This window comes from Rhineura floridana, chromosome 3 (assembly GCF_030035675.1).
Source record: "Rhineura floridana isolate rRhiFlo1 chromosome 3, rRhiFlo1.hap2, whole genome shotgun sequence".
NCBI lineage: Eukaryota > Metazoa > Chordata > Lepidosauria > Squamata > Rhineuridae > Rhineura > Rhineura floridana.
The window spans coordinates 17,037,297-17,057,448 of record NC_084482.1 but is presented as its reverse complement, the minus strand read 5'-3'; the positions used below and the strand labels follow the sequence as shown (position 1 = coordinate 17,057,448).

General features: G+C 42.5%; 1 protein-coding gene across 15 annotated transcripts in view; it reads left to right on the top strand.

The window, feature by feature from the left end:
- R3HDM2 (R3H domain containing 2) overlaps positions 1 to 20,152 on the top strand; it is a 203,183-nt gene that overhangs the window by 138,236 nt on the left and 44,795 nt on the right. For 12 of the 15 annotated variants that reach the window (XM_061614635.1, XM_061614628.1, XM_061614634.1 and 9 more), the window contains 7 exons: positions 1,702 to 1,780; positions 3,601 to 3,660; positions 8,209 to 8,349; positions 9,811 to 9,919; positions 12,127 to 12,222; positions 13,638 to 13,669; positions 13,779 to 13,832. In XM_061614635.1, coding sequence (XP_061470619.1) covers positions 1,702 to 1,780; positions 3,601 to 3,660; positions 8,209 to 8,349; positions 9,811 to 9,919; positions 12,127 to 12,222; positions 13,638 to 13,669; positions 13,779 to 13,832 — 571 coding nt within the window. The remainder of the gene's footprint in view (positions 1 to 1,701; positions 1,781 to 3,600; positions 3,661 to 8,208; positions 8,350 to 9,810; positions 9,920 to 12,126; positions 12,223 to 13,637; positions 13,670 to 13,778; positions 13,833 to 20,152) is intronic. The other 3 variants (XM_061614638.1, XM_061614637.1, XM_061614642.1) reach the window with 1 other exon arrangement.

Here is a 20,152-nt window from a genome sequence, read left to right as displayed (position 1 = left end):
GTTATTTTTGCAAGGCACTGTATCTGTAGAATGAGTCAGAATGTTAAATAAAGCTGGCAACTGCTAACACGATCAGGTTTTGCCTTTCTCTCACTCTGGGATAAGCAGTCCTGTAAACATTGACAAAGTTCACTTTTTCCATAATGAAAACACAGATCAGCTGTGATGTATCCCAAGCAACCCATTGGAGTGCATTGCTGAAATTAGTATTAGTACTGAGACCTGTTGACGTGTGTGCGTTGTTGCGTGAAACAGCATACGTTACATTGGAGTTAAGTTGAGCAAGAAACATCACAGAGGCATTAGATCAGGTTAAGAGTCTTTACTACAAGACATTATGGCTTAAGGCTTTAAGATTACATGTAGAGTTGCTTCCCCCCCTAGGAGAGAAGTTCTCAGTTCAAAGACATGACACAGAAGACTCAGCTCAACACAGATAGCTGCTAGAACTCTCCCAGTCTATCTTGATGCTACCATGGCAACGGCCTTGGCTGTCCATTCCCAGACTGGGCAAAGACATAACTCCTGCTAGCTACAGATTTCCAGACTTGCAGACTTGATGGAAAATAAACTCAGTGACAGTACAGTTCAATGGTCAACATCTGTTTCAGCAAGGTTGCTTCGTTTACCTTTCAGGGCTGGGCGAGTAAGCCTGTTTCTAGTCTGTATTAAAAAGATGAGGAACCTGTGGCTCTCCAGCTGTTGTTGGGTTACGACTCCCGTCAGCCTCAGCCTGCATGGCCAGTGGTCAAGGATGATGGGAGCTGTAGCCAAGGAACACCTGGAGGGCCAAAGGCTCCCCACCCTGCTGTATCACTTTTGTGTCCACTTGTAAGTTTGTTCTGTTGCATCCCATTCCATGTTCACATTAATCTGATTTTTTTTAAAAAGAAATTACCCCACATCTGAACTTAAATACCTATTCAAAAACATTTTTATGCTTTTTTTCTCTGAAAATACACTTTAATAAACATATTTTGGATCAAGAACTGTGTCTGAACGCTCGAGATGTGCTAAAGCCAGTGGTTAACTAAGTCTACGTCAGTTCATATGGGAATTTGCAAAGATCAAATTTCAAAAGCATCCTTACTACTCTGGAATTTTTTGCTCACATGTGCACAGATTGGTCTCTTGTGATAATAATCCAAGGATAAGTTCTGAGATAACAATTATTACACACCTGGAAGGCCCTTCATTAGTTCCTTTTCTCATTTTGGCTTAACATTCTGTTCCACAAAGCAGTACTTATTGTGAATATGTTTAAGAATTTCTCCTGCCAGGATTTGTGCAAGGCAGGGAAGTCCTGTCAGATAGAGTATATAACACATGGTTGTCCATGGAATTGGTGGAAGAACAGGTAACTGAAAGTTCTGGGACATTTTGTTGAAAGTTGGGTGAGAAATCTTATTTATAAAGAAATAAATCCAAAGGTACTGGTATGGTGACCTTGCCCTTAAATACAGCTTATTGCTCTTTCAAAGTGCTAGAGTTATGTCCTGTCAATGGCCTTTCCACCATTTACTCCAAAGGGAGACAGCTGAGGCTGGTGGTGATGGTGGCAGAGGCGGCGGCGGCAGCAGTGCACTTGGTCCCTCAAATGCTGTCAGAACCCCTTTTATGTTTTTACGTATTTTGACTCTTTGGATGCTCTCCCTGTGAGCAGGATGTTTCTTGAATGTGCTGCTGCTGTCTTTATTACAGATTCCAGCCAGGAATACACAGACTCCACTGGAATCGATTTGCATGAATTTTTAGTGAATACACTGAAGAAAAACCCAAGGTAGGTTGCAATGTGGTTATGTGGCTGATTTGCAAGTGGGAATAGGGAGGTGTTTCTGCACGCTTCCATGGTTTAAGAGAAAGGAAAGACGGGAGATGGAACTGAAAGTATCAATGGTGGAATCTAGAGGGGTGGTGGTGGTGATATCTGCCTAATGGAGGTAGGTAAGCAACTATCAGTGGGTCCTTTAACTTAAGAGATGAGGGATGCGTTGAAGAATGTGAGCAGAGAGTCTTGTAGGATGCACTCTCAGTTTGTCCGGTCCTGCTAGCCACAAGTGCCCACATGATGCATGTTTGTATCTCACTCTCCAGCATCTTGGGCATAAAATGGCAATGGTGAGGCCTTTGAATAAATAGGCTCTTTGCTGGTTTCTGGGCATTGGCAAGTGCCCAGATCCTGTTTCAGCATATGGCACCCTTGGGCAACTGCCAGGGCCACAGCACCTTATTAGAGTAACTTATTAGAGTCTACTGCTTGTGCCTGCCCTGGGGCTTCCTTTAAAACCATCTTTCCCCCTACACCCTGATTTAGTGCTAGGTGGCTGGATTTGGGAGCTGCCATTTTAATTTTCCACAATGCCCTGGATTGGCAATTCATCCAGGGCGTTGTGGGAAAGTATGTGATGATGGCTTCCAGACTCAGCCACCTGCAATTGATTGGAGTGTTTCTGCTGCTGCTGCTGCTGCTGCTAGGTAAGCCTGCCAGGGCCCATAGGTGAGAGCCTACAAGAGGGCGATTTGCCACTGATCCCTTCAAATTTGGAGCTAGCCCTCTTAAGTGACCTTCCTGACCGCTGGTGCTAGCCATGTGTAAGAGGTTAAAGCTCAGAGTGTTGTAAAGTACCCAGTGGGCTGTTTAGACCAAAGATGGGGAACCTGAGACCCTCTTGACTTCACTGTGCTACAACTCCCATAATCCCTCACCGTTGGCTATATTGGCTCGGGATGATCTAAGCTGGAGTCCAACAGCATCTTGAAAGCTACAGATTTCCCATCTCTGGTCTAGTCCAATCCCTGTGAGGTATTTTTTAAACAAATATTTTTTTACAACCCTGCTTGTTACATGGGGCTCACAGTGGTCTCCCATCCAGGTTACCAATATCCACTTAGCGTCAGCAACTCTGCAGCATTCACTGGGCCTCCTGGAGCATCCTTGAAAACCGTGAAAACTTAGATCAGTGAAGATTAGAGTAATTCTAGTATTGCGGACTCACAAAACAGATGCATTCATGTACTGTGCATTAGAACAGAAAGATGAAAAATAATTGGAATGAGTTAGGAAGAAACCTTAATAGCTCTAAAAACCACCTATAAATAGCTTCCAAATACTTCTCTGTAAAGTGCCTCCTGCCATCTCACTAATAATGTCAAAACTGAATGCCAGGCATTGACTATGTGCTGATGTACTGTTTCTCTTCAAAAATACAAGCACCATGAGAACCCATGGCGTATTGTGCTGCTAGAACAGAGCTTGGAAAAGTTACTTTTTTGAACTACAACTCCCATCAGCCCCAGCCAGCATGGTGCTGGCTGGGGCTGATGGGAGTTGTAGTTCAAAAAAGTAACTTTTCCAAGTATAATCACTGTGCAGAAATGAATCCACCTGAACAAAAAATCTCTACTTTTACCTTGCTACATCTGTTCTGCACCTGCTAATGCAGAATAGGTAGCAAAGTCTTCAATGCTGAATTGTCTTGAGTTTTTTGCTTAAGAATAGAGTGGAGGAAGACATTAATCTACAAATTTTTCAAGGAGTTGTATAGCCATTTCTTCTCTGAATGATTTTCTCTCCTTTTCTCCCTGCTTTTCCCCAAACAGGGATAGGATGATGCTGCTAAAATTAGAACAGGAGATTCTAGAATTTATTAACGATAACAAGTAAGTAGTGTACTGGTTTGTAAGTTAGAGTGACTTAAAGAGTGTTCACTAATTAAGTTGCTGATTTCCAGCAGCACTTAGAAATAAATGTATATATCTGATATATGAGGACTGCCTTTGTAGAGTCTGTCTAGCCCTGTACATTCTTCCTTAAATGGCTGTAACTCTCTAGGGCAGGTGTAGGCAACATGGTACCCCAGGTGTTGTGGACTACAATTCCCATCATTCCTGACCATTGGCCATGCTGGCTGGGGCTGATGGAGTCCAACAACATCTGAAGTGTACCATGTTGGTTACCTCTGCTCTAGGGCAAGGGTGGCTAACCTGGGACCCTTGAGATGATGCTGAAATACAGCTCCCTCGGCCCCATCCAGCATGGCCAAAGGTCATGGATGTATGCTCTAGGATCTTGAGGTAGAACTGTGCAGTATAGAGAATGTGTAGCTGCCCCATGTTTCCTTTTCTTCACATCTCTTCCAGTAACTGCTAGTAAGATTGTGTGCATGATGGCATCACAGGGAGTTTCCTTGCCCTTGCACTTGCAGGGGCAGGGAAACTGTCAGTGTCTCATAATGCTATGCACTGAGATGAAGGAGAAGTGCCCGGCTCTTAACTTTGATAACCATAGCCCTGTTTAGGTTCAAAGAACATAGTGTGTAGAGGTTGCATGTGCCTGGCCTGTTTCATTCTTCACCTTTCCCCATTGAGCAGGAAGGTCTGCAGGGGACTTATAAGCACATTTGGGAGTGGAGTGGTAAGGACGCTGTATGCACACCTATTTCCTCATGTCTTCTATGAATGCCTGAACATGGCGCAGGTGTTCTCTGTATCACCTAGTTCTGTCTTCAGTTAGAAGCCCTTCTCTAATATCCTATAAATGGGAATTCCAGGGATTGAATCTGTTTTCATGCCTACCAAAAGCACATTTATTTGCCAATGAGTTCTGGCTTTTTCCAGATGAACATGTGCATCTGTTACAAATAGATATGTCTCTGAATCATGTGTCCCTACCCATAACAAGCTTGTTCATGCTTTGTGGGGAGGGAACGCAAGCTTGCTGGTGGGGGTTGCACTCTCTTTCTTACAGAAAAGCTTCCTTGTCCAGCTGCTTGCTTTAGCTCTGGGTGGATCTTCTATGTAGATATGCACAGTGGGAGATGGACATCATTCCCAATCACATCCACTTCATATTTGCATAGAATCCTACACGTTTTGGATCAATCATGTGGACAAATATTTATGGAACCCATACACTTAGATTTTGTTAAGTCCAGTACACAAACATCAGGTGACTGTTGCGGCTGAAACCTATAGCTCAGTGGAAGGACATGCATGCGGAAGATCTCCGGTTCAGCCCCTGGGATCTCCCCACAAAAAATCACAGGTAGGAGTACTGTGATAGGCCTCTGTCTGACTGAAACCTTGGAGAGTCACTGCTTATCTGAATAGACAATTACTGGAATTGATAGTCACCAGTGATCTGACCCACTCCAGCAGCTTCCTGCGCCTTTATGCTGTAAGGTCCCAATTGCCCATCATGTGTAAGAGTTGAACATCTGTATTGTTTTTGTACTGTGAAGGTTAGGTGACCCATAGGTCTTGAATAGCCAGTAACTGATGTTATTAGGAAAACCAAAAGAACCTTTAAAGTGGAAGAACTGTTTGGCTCCAGGGTTTTTTTTGGAACAAAAGATCGTACCATTGGGCACATGTTTTGAGCTCAGTTGTCTAGGATGGAATATACCACAGTCCAGACAAAAGGCAGAGTCTGGCTCATGTTTTGGACGTCCTGTTCCCTCATTAGCCCTGGCGTGAGTGGTTTACATTATTATGAAATGGGTCAGATGGCCTCTCAGTATCCAGGGAATTGCATCTATGCTACTGAAAGGAAGACATAGCAGAGATAGGCAGGGTTTGGCATTTGAAATCTGTGCCTAGGGAATTCTGTGGCAGTGAAGACACAGCTTGGGTGTTCTGGATAGGATGATAGATAGATAGATAATTTATTATTACGGTCGTTGACCAAAAAAACATACAATGTTACAACATACATATAACAAATTCTGATATCAAACACATTCATAAAACTTTTAACTAGCACCATTCTTTTTTCCATTACTTTTAAAAGATTCATTTAATTTAAAATTATTGACTAGGTACCCCTTATGTCTACACATTGTTTCCTGCGTCGAATGGCTAATGGATAGGATGCTGATCTGATCTTGGAATGTCCTGTTTAGCCAATTGGAAGACCAGCTAAAAATCTCTTGAAAGAGACTCCATCAGCTTGTGTAAAGCTATAGAGCAGCCTTTCCCAACCGGTGTGCCTCCAGATGTTGTTGGACCACAACTCCCATTAGCCTCAGCCAGCATTGCCAATGGCTGAGGCTGATGGGAGTTGTGGTCCAACAACATCTGGAGGCACACTGGTTGGGAAAGGCTGCTATAGAGAGTGGTTGGAGCCAAGCACAGGTTTCAAGTCACATTCGTAAAATTCCAGGCTATTGCCATCAAGATCTCCTTCCTTTGTCAGTTGCCCACCTTTTTTTAAAAAAAAACAAACTACGCTATTCTTGGCTGTACTTAGCGTACCCTTAGTAGACAGTTTAGTGGGAGATGACAGGTGAACTTAGTCTTGATAGTTGGTATGGAAGAACACCTGATAAGGAAGAGAGTATGAAGGACAAAGATTCCCCCCCCCTTTTTTTTGAGTGTGTTTGTTTTGCTGTAACCATGATGTTGGGTCTTTATTGACTAATTTGTTCTTACGCATGTTATATTTATCTATGCTTTTAAATAAATTTATTTTGATCATGCTTAATTGTTTTATAAAAGCAATTGATTTAATACAAGTTTAAAGATATATTATAGAAAATTACATACCGCATGCAACAAAAACATTGTCAAGGAATGTTCTAGTTTAGTTCCTAGTGAAGAAAAAAAAAGTTTTAATTAAATTTAGTGAAAACAGTGAGGGGCCATACATTGATGGTGGTTGCCATGCTTGATATTGTCTATATTTGACATTAAATGACCCAATTTGATGAAAAATGCATCTGGTTTGGTTTGAACCTCTTGTCTGCCCAATTGATGATTCAGGATTTCCACAGTAAACTTACCCCATACAGGCATACCCTACTTTAATGTTTGCAATGGGACCGGAGAGTATACTTAAAGCGAAAATAAATGTTAAGTGAAGCAATTGTCTTCACTTGTAGTGCACGCAATCACCACTAGATGGCAGCGGCGTCATGCCAATAAAGTATACGTTATTGCGGGTTATGGGGACGAATGGAGCATGTACGTTATAGCGAGGCAACGTTAAGCGGGGTATGCCTGTATTCTCCTATGAAACCAACAGAAGACATTGCTCACATCTCCCAAATCTTAGGAAATTCCAGATGGAGTGCCCCTCAGTATGTAAGTGATTAAGTCATGTTGTAGCTCAGGGATGGGCCAAAGATATTTTTGTGGACAATCTTGAAGATCTGCAAGAGGAGGAGTAGAGCAAGGTCTCTAGATGATCAGCAAGGGTTTTTGACTCCCCACTGTCTGACAATAGCAACAACTAGAAAGCCCCCCCCCCTTAAATTAGGTTGCTGAAAAAGAATGCTGGGGGGAGGGCAGGAGTCAAATTTTGTGTGAAAACTCTTGTGAGCTTGGTTTAGGAACTGATTGCAAATGTCTGAGCTGAACATGTGCTCAGGGGCATCCTGTTCCTTAACTCTTAGTGTATGTCTGTCTGGCTATTTCGCTGTTTTGCATCTGGCTCTGGTTGGTGGATCTCGGGGTTCTAGTAAAAAGTAGATCCCACAAGCCTGGGGTCTGTCCACTCCTATTGTAAATGTTCAAGATTGTCCAGAAGATGATAGAAGGATGCTAGGTAGCAGTCAGGCAAATAGTCTAGTTGGTGATCTGTGAAATTGTTATGGCCTGGTCACAGTGAACTTGCACAATTCCTAGTGGATGAATCTTAGTTTTTGAAATGCAGTAATCAAATGTTCCTGTGAAAGCATGTTTGTTAGATAAAAGTCTAGTTTTGGTTTAGGAGTTTCAAGAGGTGCTGCCAATAAAGAGATTCCTTGAGTGCTTCTGTTCTCTAGGATGCCCTGTTCATATAGGACCTATAGCAAAGCAATGGAGTGCTATCTTTTTAAATTGCTGCTAGTCATTTTGATTAGTTGTAGACACCCTGAGAGCCTATGGGCTTTCAGGTTCTGTGTCTAGTCAAGCCTTGCTTTCATTTCAGTGGGACTAGGATTCCTGGCCTTAGGTTCTAGTTTATGAGGCTACTTGCTTAAATTTAAGAGCATTGTGGAGTAAGTATGAACAGTATACACTCTTCATTCCCTTTCACCATTGGTAGGAAATGGCTTATTTCAACCCTGGATATTCTCATCTCTGCCCCCTCAGCAGAAAAATTAAGCATGTGTTGTTCTGAAGGCAAGGTTTTTTGCTAAAGTGATCTGGTATGCTTTTTTGTGTGTTTCATTCTTTCTTCTCTTCTTCCTACCCTTCCCCTCTCCTTTTGATCTTTGCCGCTGTCAGCAATCAATTCAAGAAGTTTCCCCAAATGACCTCATACCACAGAATGCTTTTACACCGGGTTGCTGCCTATTTTGGCATGGACCACAACGTAGACCAAACTGGGAAAGCCGTCATCATCAACAAGACCAATAACACAAGAATGTAAGGCAAGAACAAGTTTCAACTAGTTAGGGGGCAGGGGAAGAAGAAGATGATGATAAGTCCTAAAAAACTTAGGCACAGGACACCTTAGGGCAGCCTTTCCCAACCGGTGTGCCTCCAGATGTTGTTGGACCACAACTCCCATCAGCCTCAGCCAATGGCTGAGGCTCATGGGAGTTGTGGTCCAACAACATCTGGAGGCACACCGGTTGGGAAAGGCTGCCTTAGGGACTGCCTGAACCCTTATATACCAGCTTGACCACTGCTGGCTATCCTGTCCCCCGAACTGGTGAGGCTCATTTGACATTGACACGAAGCTGAGCCTTTAGTGTTATTGGCCAAGTCCTGTGGAATGCTCTTCTGACAGAGATTCAGCATTTGCTGAAAACTTTCCTATGCTGCCAGGATTATACAGACAACTAAGAAAAATATTTTCTGTAATGATTACCTGGTGGCTTGTAATTTTAAATTCTATGAGATTTTAATGGGTATACAGAATTGTTGTAAACTGCTTTGATTTTTAAAAATGAAATTGCAGTATAAAAGTATTTTTATAAATAAAATAATATAAATAATACAAAATCTATATATATCTTTTGAGCATTCAGAGCTCTTCCTCTGAGATATATATTATCTCAGTAATGCTTTCGGCAACCTTGTATGTCAGACTAGTATTAATATCGCCATATTTCATATGCAGCCTTTCAAAGCATAAAGTTTTCCTACTGGTTCCTGCTAGGAGGAAGGGTGGGATATAAATCTAATAATAAATAAATAAAATACTAGATAGGTTCCTCTGTTGCTTTGCAGAGGGAGTTGGTTTGAAAGGCAGCCCCTGAGGAAACGGGTGGAAGGGCAGAAGCTCATTCTCTGTAAGGGACCTTTGGGGCAAGGGGGTCCCTTGCGGTGGGGAGGAAGAAATGGCTTTTGCAAACCAGGAACAGCTTTTCAAAGCAGAGCATGGTCTGGGAAGTCTTACCTGGCTCTAATTTTAATCTGGGGGAGAATTTGGGGACTTCTAGCAGTTCTCCTTTGAGGCAAGCATTTCTGAATACTCCCCTTTCCACTGGCTTGTTTTTGAGCTTGGGCCCAGGGAACTTCAGTGGCGTTTCAGGTCAATACTGACTGTTGCCCAAGCACAAACCACAAGCTTGATCCAGATTTTATAGTTCTATCTATGCTAAGGAAAACCAAATAGTAACATGGGTGGACAAAAACCTCTTAGGAACATAAGGGGCATCACAGCACAAATCTGGAGGTTGCCGCTGTTGTCTTTAGTGTCTCCTCCCAGGTAGATTCTTGCTTGTCATGGTACAGGGTAACTGTATCTTATTCCTTCCCTGTCCTGCTTAACAAGGATAATAGATGCCTTACTCTGGCACAGCATTCAGAGCAACAGTTCACCCTCCTTATTTTTTCAGCACCCTGCCTAATGAAAGCTTGTTTGGATCTTCTCTACAGCCCTGAACAGAGGTTCTCCGAGCACATCAAAGATGAGAAGAGCTCTGAGTTTCCACAGAGGTTTATCCTCAAGCGAGATGATGCCAGCATTGATCGAGATGATAATCAGGTGACAGAGGTTTGAGTATAATTGCTTGCATGCTTCTCTTTGAAAAAGTGCAACTGTTATGAGGTTCTTTACTTACCTGAGCCTGTAATTTTTTAAAATTTTTGTGTGTCACAAGATCTCTTCTGCTGTAATTTTCCCTATCCATTACTTCATCTTTTTTTCAGACTCAGTCAGGCTGGGAAGTGTATTGATGTGTAGTATCATGGGAACACACACCCCTTCCAGAACCATTTAACTTTATTCTTGACTCCAAAGATTCCAACAAGTCTTTGAGAATGTACAGTGAACTCTGGTTCCTCTCATTGCTTTTGATCCCATGAAGAACCTGGGTAGAAATAAATGGCTGACTATTCACCAGATGTAAAGGCCTGTTCTACTCCAAAGTTGTTGTGGCAAGAATGGGGAAAGGGAAATATTTTTCACAGTTGCTTGTTCATTAAGATCCATAAATTAATTGGAGTTGTCCTGCACAATATATTACACCACTTTGCCTGTATTGCAGGCCACTTGGTGCCTGGTCAATGCTGTCCTTTTTTATTTGGATTGGGCTGCAAAAACAGGGAGGTGTATCAAGTACCTATTAAAAAATACATCTTTAAAAACATATTAAAACAAAACATATCTAAAAACATATTTTTGAAAAGCTTTAAAAACCTCTTTAAAAGCAATTCTAACTCATGTATACAAATATAGCAGGTGACCTGCACTATGTGCCCAGTCCTTTCTAGAGAGTCCTCAAACAAAGGAAGGAAAGAAAGTTGATGTGGCATCCTATCACTGCATAAGGATCAGTGTCTAATGGGACACTTTATGGGGAATTCATCGGCTTACAGAGCTGTAAAAGGAACCATTCTCCATTTCAGTAGACATTTCTAATTCCCCTTTTTGGACATAGATGAAGTTGGTTTCGGAGCAGATGGTCTACTGGTTGATTATTGCTGCTGATTTGCATTGAGAAGTTGTTTTTGATTGTTTTAATCATTTGATTGTTTTTGTCATTATTATAATAGCATTGTGCATGTTTTGCACTGTTAGCCACCCTGTGGCTAAGGGCAGGCTATGAAAATGACATGAATAAAATTCACAATGTACAGGAGAATAGGAAACGGCGGCATACCATCAAGTCCAGTATGGTCTGTTTGGTCCAGTACGTCCTGCTCTGACTGGTAGCAGCTGTCTAGGGTTTCCAGAGAAGGCCTTTCCTATCACTTGATTCTTTTAAGTGGTGATGTGAGGACTGAACCTGGGGCAAAGCACATACTCTTCCACTGAGCTATTGCACAGCCTTGCAAGAGGCACTGATAACTTTGTTGTTGCCACTTTTAAAAATCATCACTAAGGTAAAACAAAAGGTCAGAAAGAGGGAAGACACTTAAGTCAACAAGATGGCTTTAGTCAGCACAGAGTGTTGGGAGATTTCCAGTGTTGTTTCAGCTGTGTTAGCCTTGTGCAGGCCTTAGTCTGTACAAAGTGTCTTTAACAGAAAGTTAACCAATGAATAGGGCTACAGGCATTAACAGGCTTAATTGAATTAAACAAAACTTCAGTTCATTAATCATTGGCAAGGGCCAATTTTAATTGCTGGAGCTGAGAGTTAAGAGGAACTTTTGTTTTTCAAGTTTACTTTGGTTTTGATATTCTATCAAAATAGCGACTGGAGCAGAGAAGAATATATTAAAGTTGGCCTTTCCTCCTAACAAGGAGGGCTAACGTAATTTAAAGGAGTGTGGAATAGATGCTGTGGTGGAAGCAGTGTAGTTTCCAAGCTTGTGTTTTCCCTCTCATGCTAATGATGATGATATTGTCACCTTTTTGTCACCGTTTGCCTGCCTGCTATGTGGATTGCATGTCTCAAAACTGTGAATTGATGGATGGTGGATAGTAGTGATATTTGAAAACAAAAAAATTCCTATTTGTAATTTTCAGCAATGGTGACATCTTACATGGAATTTCTTAAATTCGCTCACCTCACTGGAGGTGAAGCTCTTAATCCAGAAGGAAGAATGCCAACTAAGCTTCCCAGATGGGATGTGCCTCTAATATGCATAATTTACATAGTAAATCTGTGCATTTTTGGGTTGTGCCAATGTGATACCCCAGTGTGCTTATGGTGTTCATAAATCAATTCCTCTCTGCATCTTTTGTCTTGCTACGATGCTGAGTGCATGGTAAAATCTTAACTAAGCTAGTTGTGTTTGTCAATCTAGATCAGAATCCCATTGCAGGATGGGCGGAGGAGCAAATCCATAGAAGAGCGAGAGGAGGAGTATCAAAGGGTTAGGGAACGCATATTTGCACGAGAGGTGAGCATGAATACTTGATTTTAGGGGGGGGAAATCCTGTTCCTACATGATCTCCCATCCAAGTTGCTGACTAGGTCCACATGTGTTTAGCTAGAGCAGTGTCATAGCATCAAGTATTCATTCGCAGGACTCATAAAAATATATACTTTATGAAGCGTCCCTTTCTGTTATTTTTCTGTTGTGTATTAGCATGAGTTCCATTTTGATTTTTAAGAGTTTATCTGTTCCCCATCCAATGAATGAGAAAAGGTTCCAGAGTCCTGCATTGCCCCCTTTTGTCTTTTGATTTGAGCTGTGGATATTTTTGTTCCTCTGAATATAGAAGTCCGGTGCCCAGAAGATGTTAACCATTCTATTTATTCACCTGTAAGCCATTTTGTGTTGAGTTACTGTCTCTACTTAATAGATTTTTTAACACTGGATGTTTTAAAATGTTGAGCAGAGAGGCATGTTGGGCACAAAGGAGGAAGTTCATCTCAAATGATCCAAGCTGAATTAACATTACTTAACTACCTAAATAACAAAAGGGGTTGGGATTTGGAGGCATCTACTGCTGGGTGACCAACATTGATCCAAAACAAATTTACACAATCAAGGGAACCTGTTTACAGTGGGATTTTATGAGATTTTAGACATCAGAAACATGGACTGGGTCCAGTTAGTTGACCTAGATTTTTTAAAAAAATCCACCCATTTTTGTCCACTCCGGTATAAAGCATAATGTTTAGTTGCACCCTTAAACCTAAGATTGTCCCTGTACCACTTAGCTGCCTCAACCAAGGCAGGCAAACCCCGCTGTGACACCACAGAAGCTAAGTGATTAGCAGTCAGGGGCCATCAGTCTTCTGCCGACACTGGACCACTGTGACATCACAGCCCAGATGCCAATAACATTTGGGAAGACAGGACAAGCAGGGAATACACTGGGAGATCAGGGGGAGGGAAACAAAAATTGGAGGAGGACGAACTGTCCACATGTAGTACATTAACCATTTGGGGGTAAACTCGTTCCTCACTTCTAGGAAGAAACAAATGCCTCCCTTTTCTCCCAAGTATTTGGCTGTTTTGAACTATAGAAGTACTAATTAACCTCCCTCCCCATGGGTTGGGATGTACTTGAAATGCCCTCTTTTGACAGTGAAATGTAAAAATGTCCAGTTCTCAGGTTTTTAAAGAAAATTGTGTGTCTTGGACTATGTGAATATTTCAAACTGCAAATCCCCTTAGGGAGAGTACTTGTTTTCAGTTATATGATGCAGTTCTTGTAGTTGTGGTTTTAGGAATGTTTTAGCAGGGGACTCTGGACCCCTTCCTTTGTTCAGATACCCCTTGATTTCATCCTGCCAGAGCCACTGTCTTATGAGAGCTCTTCTTTTTGTTTTTATTTCAAATTATATGGCTCTGTTTGCTGATAGTCGGGCCAGAATGGATTCCTGAATGACAGCAGGTTAGTAAACAGCATGTGCTTGCATGGCTCCTTCCATCTTCAGGCTTTCTTAATGGGTGGAGGATCTTGAAACTCCATAACAATGCTTTTCTTTGATGTTAACCAACAGACTCTCCAAAGAAGGCTTTTCTTCTAGCTCTCACAAAAGGCGACAGATCTTTAGGTACCTCTGTGTGATTTCTTGCATACATTTGTCTTGCAGAGCGAGTTCGCACCATGCATGGCTGCTTGTGGAGTCCATCAAATTGTCTTATCTTTTGCAACATCACTTTGTGTCCTGCTCCCCACACACATATACCAAACACAGATGAAACTAAAACTCCTATTCAAAGGTTTGCTGGTGTCCAAGAACATTTACTTAGGAAGCACGTCCCATTGATTTCAGTGCAGCTCACTTCCAAGTAAGTGTGCTTAGGACTGCAGCCTAATGAAGCCTAGGGATGGGGATTGGATGCAAGAGCTGGGAATGCTTCAGCCTGGGGGCAGCCACCTCCACCATTCACTGAAGGTTTAGGAGATGGGGTTTTTTTACCCAGGGATGGGGAACCTGTGCTATGTCATTGGAGTACAGTCCCATCAACTTTGAACATGTTTTCCCATCCCTATTTCAGCCTCTTGTCACAAGGTGTGTATCTGTAGTACTGATTGAGCAAGATTCACTCACTGTCTTTGAATTTCTTGTGAGGAAATGGAGGCAGCAAAGCATTCTATGTTTGTCAGCAGATCAGCTGAAGGAGCAATCTTTGTGGGGGGGAAATTCAGCAGAGTCTTCCCCCAAGGAGTGGCTTAGTAGGCAGGAAGGAGCTCCAGATCTACCTCTTGTTCTCTCTTAATTGTGCAATTGTCAACTATGATAATGGCTTTTCATTGGGGTAGATCTTTAAAATATGTGAAAGTTATTTATTCTGCATTAGACCTTCAATATGTCATCAGAGGCTGACATGACATGAACATCATTTGAACTGCTGAGTCTGTAGATGCTCCCAGGTGAAAGGAATGTCGGGGCCCATTTCTTGACCAGCATCAATAGAGTCCCTACTTTTCTGGGGTTTCTTTCTGTAAATTAGAGGCAACTCCATACAATGTTTTTAAAAGCTTAATGATCCCTTGGGGTTCCATTGTCCCTTCCCAACATCACTCTCCTGCCTCCCCCATAACTTCTGGTCTGACTCACTGGTTGACAATGTCATTGTCCCTCCAGATAGGAGAGCACCAGATTTGTATGCACTGTGCAGGAATACTTCAATGAGAGACATTTGCACAGTATGGCTGCTTCTCAGAGAGGTGCTCCAGTCATGGATCATGGCATTCATTCACGTTCTGTGCAACAGGCTGTGCTTATTGCATATCCAACTCTATCCGTCAGGTCAGCCCAGGACTGTTGTACTCTTGCACAGTTCCTGTTCATTCCAGTAGGGCTTGGACAGGAGTACATTCTGGTGAACTGTGTCCCATAGATCAGATGTTGTCTCCCACTTTGCTACCCTTAATGGCAGCCACCAAACTCTGCCACCTGATGTGCCTTCCCCTCTGCCTCTATACTGTTTTTCAGAACATTGTGATGATAGAGTTCTGTGCTAAATGGTTTTTTTATAGAACTCTGAACAAAGCAAGAGCCCAGCACAGTTGAGTTCATCTGCAGGCATGGCGACTCCCTTTCAAGAATGTAATTAAGAACTTAAGCTCCAGGGCATATTGCTCAGCATTCAACTTGGTGATGGAGAATATAGGTCCTCTTTCCCCCCCCCCAAAAAAATCCAGTTCAGGTTCACAGTGGCTTGTGTCCAATTTGCCATTGTAGAAATTGGCTTTGTTTCAGATATTTTAGGAAAGGCTATTTCAGGCATCTGGAGTCTACCCTAACTACTGTTACATCTAAGAAACAAAACCTCATACACACTTAGGCCAGATGTGGTGTCTGACACACTACCATGCCACTAAATTTCCAAATACCCTAAATTATTCTTCCCTGGAATAGTTGGTCATCAAATCAATAAGAGGGACAGTGACCCTGGATTTAAATCTTAAGTGGCATTCAGGACTTAGTGCATGATGTAAGTTTTATTGAACCAATTGAAAACAATGACTATACTGCTGTCAGATTCAAGATATATGTAAGTGAACAATTGCCAAGAAAGTCCAACACAATTACATTTTACTTCAAAAGAGGAAATTTCAAAAAATTAGGCAACTGTTACAAAGAAAGTTGAAAGAGAAAGTGAAGAAGGTCAAATCTGTTCAGAATGGTTGGGAGGTGTTCTAAATGACAGTAATAGATGCTCAGTGGGAATGTATGTCACAGATTAGGAAAGTTACCGCGAGGGCCAAGAGGATGCCAGCATGGTTAAGAAACAGAGTCAAGGACGCTGTTAGAAAGAAGGCTTCCTATCATGAAGTCTTGTCCAAATGAGAACAAAAAGGAACACAGACTTTGGCAAAAGAAATATAAGCAGACAATGAGGGATGCAAAAAAAGTTTTGAGGAGCACATCACTAAAAACATGAAGACCACCAACAAAAAATTCTCTAAATACATTAGAAGCAGGAAACTGGCTAGGGAGGCTGTAGTTGGACCTTTGGGTGACAAGGGAGTAAATGTGTGCTAAAGGAGATTGCAGAGAATCTGAATATATTCTTTTCAGTGAAAGATGTAAGGCAGATCCCTGTGGCTGAACTAACTTTCTCAGGAAGGGAATCTGAGGAACTGAGACAAATAGTGGTGATGAGAAATGGAGTTCTAGGCCTTATTGGCAAAATAAAAACTGACAAACCACTGGGTCCAGATGGCATCCTCCTGAGAGTTCTTGAAGAGCATAAATGTGAAATTTCTGGTCTTCTGACAAGAATAGGTAGCACCTCTAAGATCAGCCTCCATGCCTGAGGACTGGTTAAAGATAGAATTAGCAAGCATATAGAATAACACGTCTTGCTGAAGCAGAGCCAGCATGGTTTCTGCAAGGGAAAGGCCTGTCACACTAACCTTTGGAGTTCTTTGAAGATGTCAACTAGTGTATAGATAGGCAGGGCTGGCGCCAGGCATGCCGGAGCACTTGGGCACCAGACTGTCCTGGGCCCTGGCACATGAGCGCATACGCACATATGCCCCACCTACCTGTCTCTCCTGTCTTTTGCGGCTATATGCGCAGGGCTGCCATTAACCAAGATGGTGGCTGAGGTTTCCCTAAGGGGCTCAAGCCTCTGCCACCATCTTGGTTGATGACATGCATGCGTGCTATGCGTGCGCATCCCTGCCATCAACCAAGATGGCGGCAGGGGCATCAGCATCTTAGGGAAACCTCAGCCGCCATCTTGGTTAATGGCGGCCCTGCATGCACAGCTGCAAAAGACAGGAGAGACAGGTAGGTGGAGCCAGCAAATGGGCAGGCGGCTTGGAAGCTGCCTTCCTGCGTGGATCACAGAAGGGGAGCGCTACTCCTCCCCCAGCCTATCGAGGGCCCCCTGTGGCCCCAGGAGCCCTCGGCCAGGGCCCGACCTGGCCGACCTTTGGCACCGTCCCTGTAGATAGGGGTGATCCAATCAACAATGTGTACTTAGACTTTCAAAAATGGTTTGATAAAATCTTTACCAAAGACTCCTAAGTAAGCTTAGCGGTCATGGGCTAAGAGGACAGGGCCTCTTATGGATCAGGAACTGGTTAAGGAACAGGAAGCAGAGTAGGAATAAAGTTACTATTCTCCCAGTGTAGAAAGCAGAGTCCCCCAAGGGATTGGTATTGGGACATTTGCTTTTTATCATTCACAATCAATCTAGAGTTAGGGATGAGCAGCGAGGTAGCCACGTTTGCTGATTTTTCAGGATGGTTAAAATACAAATGGATTGTGAGGAGCTCCAAAAGGACCTCTTAAAAGTGAGTGAATGAGCAGTAAAATGGCAAATGCAATTCAGTGTAAGCAAGGATAGAAAGATGCACATTGGGACAAAAAATCCTGATTTTACATGTACACTAACTGAGTCTGATGTGGTGGTGACTGACCAGAAAAGAGAAGTTGGAGTCATATGGGTAGTTCCATGAAAATGTCGATCCAGCGTGCAGCAGCTGTGAAAAAGGTGAATTCCATGCAAGGGAAAGAGATTGGAAATATCATAATGCTGTTATACAGATTTATAGTGTGACAACACTTGTTCAGTTTTGGTCACCTCACCTTGAAAAAATACTGTAGAGCTACAAACGGTTCAATAAAGGGCAACCAAAATGATCGAAGGGCTGGAGCAACTCCCATGTGAGAAAAGATTACAATGTTTTGAGGCTTTTTAGTTTAGAAAAAAGGTGAGTAACGGAGATCATGATAGAGATGTATAAAGCTATGCATTTGTGGAGAAAGTGAATAGAATGAGAGTTTTCTCTCTCATAATGCTAAAATCCAGGGCCATCCAATGAAGCTCAATTTTAGAAGATTCAGGACAGGCAGTCAGCTCACAGTTAAACAATTGAATTGGCTTCCAAAAGGTATAGTGGTATCCACCAACTTGGATGGCTTTAACAGAGGATTAGACATTCATGGAGGATAGGACTATCAATAGCTACTAGCCATGATGGCAATGTTCTACCTCCACCATTGGGGGCAGTATGTGATCTTGTATCCTAGTTGCTGGAAATCCCAAATGAGGAGAGAATACTGTTGCACTCAGGTCGTTCTTGTGAGCTTCCCATGAGCATCTGGGTGGCCACTATAAGAACTGGATGCTAGACTAGATGGGGCTCTGCTCTGATCCAGTTGTGTGGTTCTTAATGTTCTTAATAGTGTCTTCATAGAATTGTGGCTATCAGCATTGGTTTTAAAAGAGCAATAAGCTTCTGTCCCCTGTGGTTGTGTAGATGAAGCTAAAAACATGAAGGTGTGAGTTTTCAATTACAAAACCTTTGAGACATGGTTCCCCACATGTATTGCAATTTTAAGCTTTATGTTTGTAAGAGCCCCTAGCAGTTCCAAAGTTTATGGTAACACCAACTGTCTGGAAGATTCAGTAGATGGGGTGAAAATGGTCTACAACTTGTATTTTGGCATCTACCTCATCATAGAAATTATGTTAAGTGTACAAATAAAATAGGAAGGCAAATGCCTCTTAACCTGTTCATTAAATGTTGCCTGAGTTGACTGAGCTCTGCCACAGGTACTCGATGTAGTATTGGGTAAGACTGGAGGGATGTGTTTGTGTCACATTAGTTCACAGTGATTCCATCTGTGTTAGCAGAAAAACCAGTCCCACTGGGGCAAGGGACTGTACCTGATACTTATTTATTGATTTTACTAGATTTCTTAGCTACCTTTTACCATAATGTCTCATAAGGCTAGGGTAATCAAATATACATTTATAAAACAGTTACAACCCTAAAGCAAGAAAAATATAAAAACAGTTCCATAAAAAAATGCAAATATTTAAAAACAATTTCACATATAAAACAGCAAAAAAAGTTCTAATTGAGATGCAGACTTATATTGGATCAAAGGGACAGAAGAGGGATCTTGTTGGGCCAGTGGTGTGGATAGTACACCAATAGCCTCCCTGCCTGAGCTGGTAGAGGCTGTCTTTGGCATGGTTTTGGAAGACCCCAAGAAGTTAGTCTTGAAGGCCTTCAGTGTCCATGTGGAGGCTTCCTTGTTGAGGATCAGGTCAGGACTTCATGGCTACCATGGCAACCATTGGGCAGTTTTAACTCATCAGTAGACCAACATGTAGGGCAGGACATACCTTTAGTTTAGTTTTTGTTACAAGCTGGTCTGGAAGTAATCCATTGCTGGCGGGAGAGAGGTTTTTGCCTGGTCATGGATGAATCATTTCTTGGTGAGGTTTGAACTGACTGTGGTTGACCCTTCTGCAGGGGTGGAAGACATTTAAGAATAGTCCACCACAGGAGACTTATGGAACATGAAGGATTCCTGAATGTTCTAGGGGATTTCCAATTGTAATGGCTAGCACTACTGTTGAGGTCCTTGCCTCACTAGGGGATGGTGAGATGCAAAGAGCCATCAAGACAATTGCTCCTGAGTGCCCTCTTTGGATCCATGGAGCCTGGCAACCCCTTTGGTTTTTCTGAAGAGCTCTGTACTGTGAAAAGGACTGGGAGATGGCGCAAAACTAGGAACCAACCACAAGTTATAGCACATGATCATGTCCAGAGGAGAGGATGCCATTCCAATTCTGTGAGTGCTTTGTTGGCCGCCAGTGAGATTGCAGCCCTACTTCAAGGCACTGCTACTAGTATTGTTGTTGTTATGTGCCTTCAAGTCAATTATGACTTATGGCGACTCTATGAATCAGTGACCTCCAAGAGCATCTGTCATGAACCACCCTGTTCAGATCTTGTAAGTTCAGTCTGTGGCTTCCTTTATGGAATCAATCCATCTCTTGTCTGGCCTTACTCTGTTCATAGGGTTTTCATGGTAAGAGGTATTTAGAGGTGGTTTACCATTGCCTTCCTCTGAGTTTGGATGCATCTTGGTCTGGTGTCTCTGGTTTGACC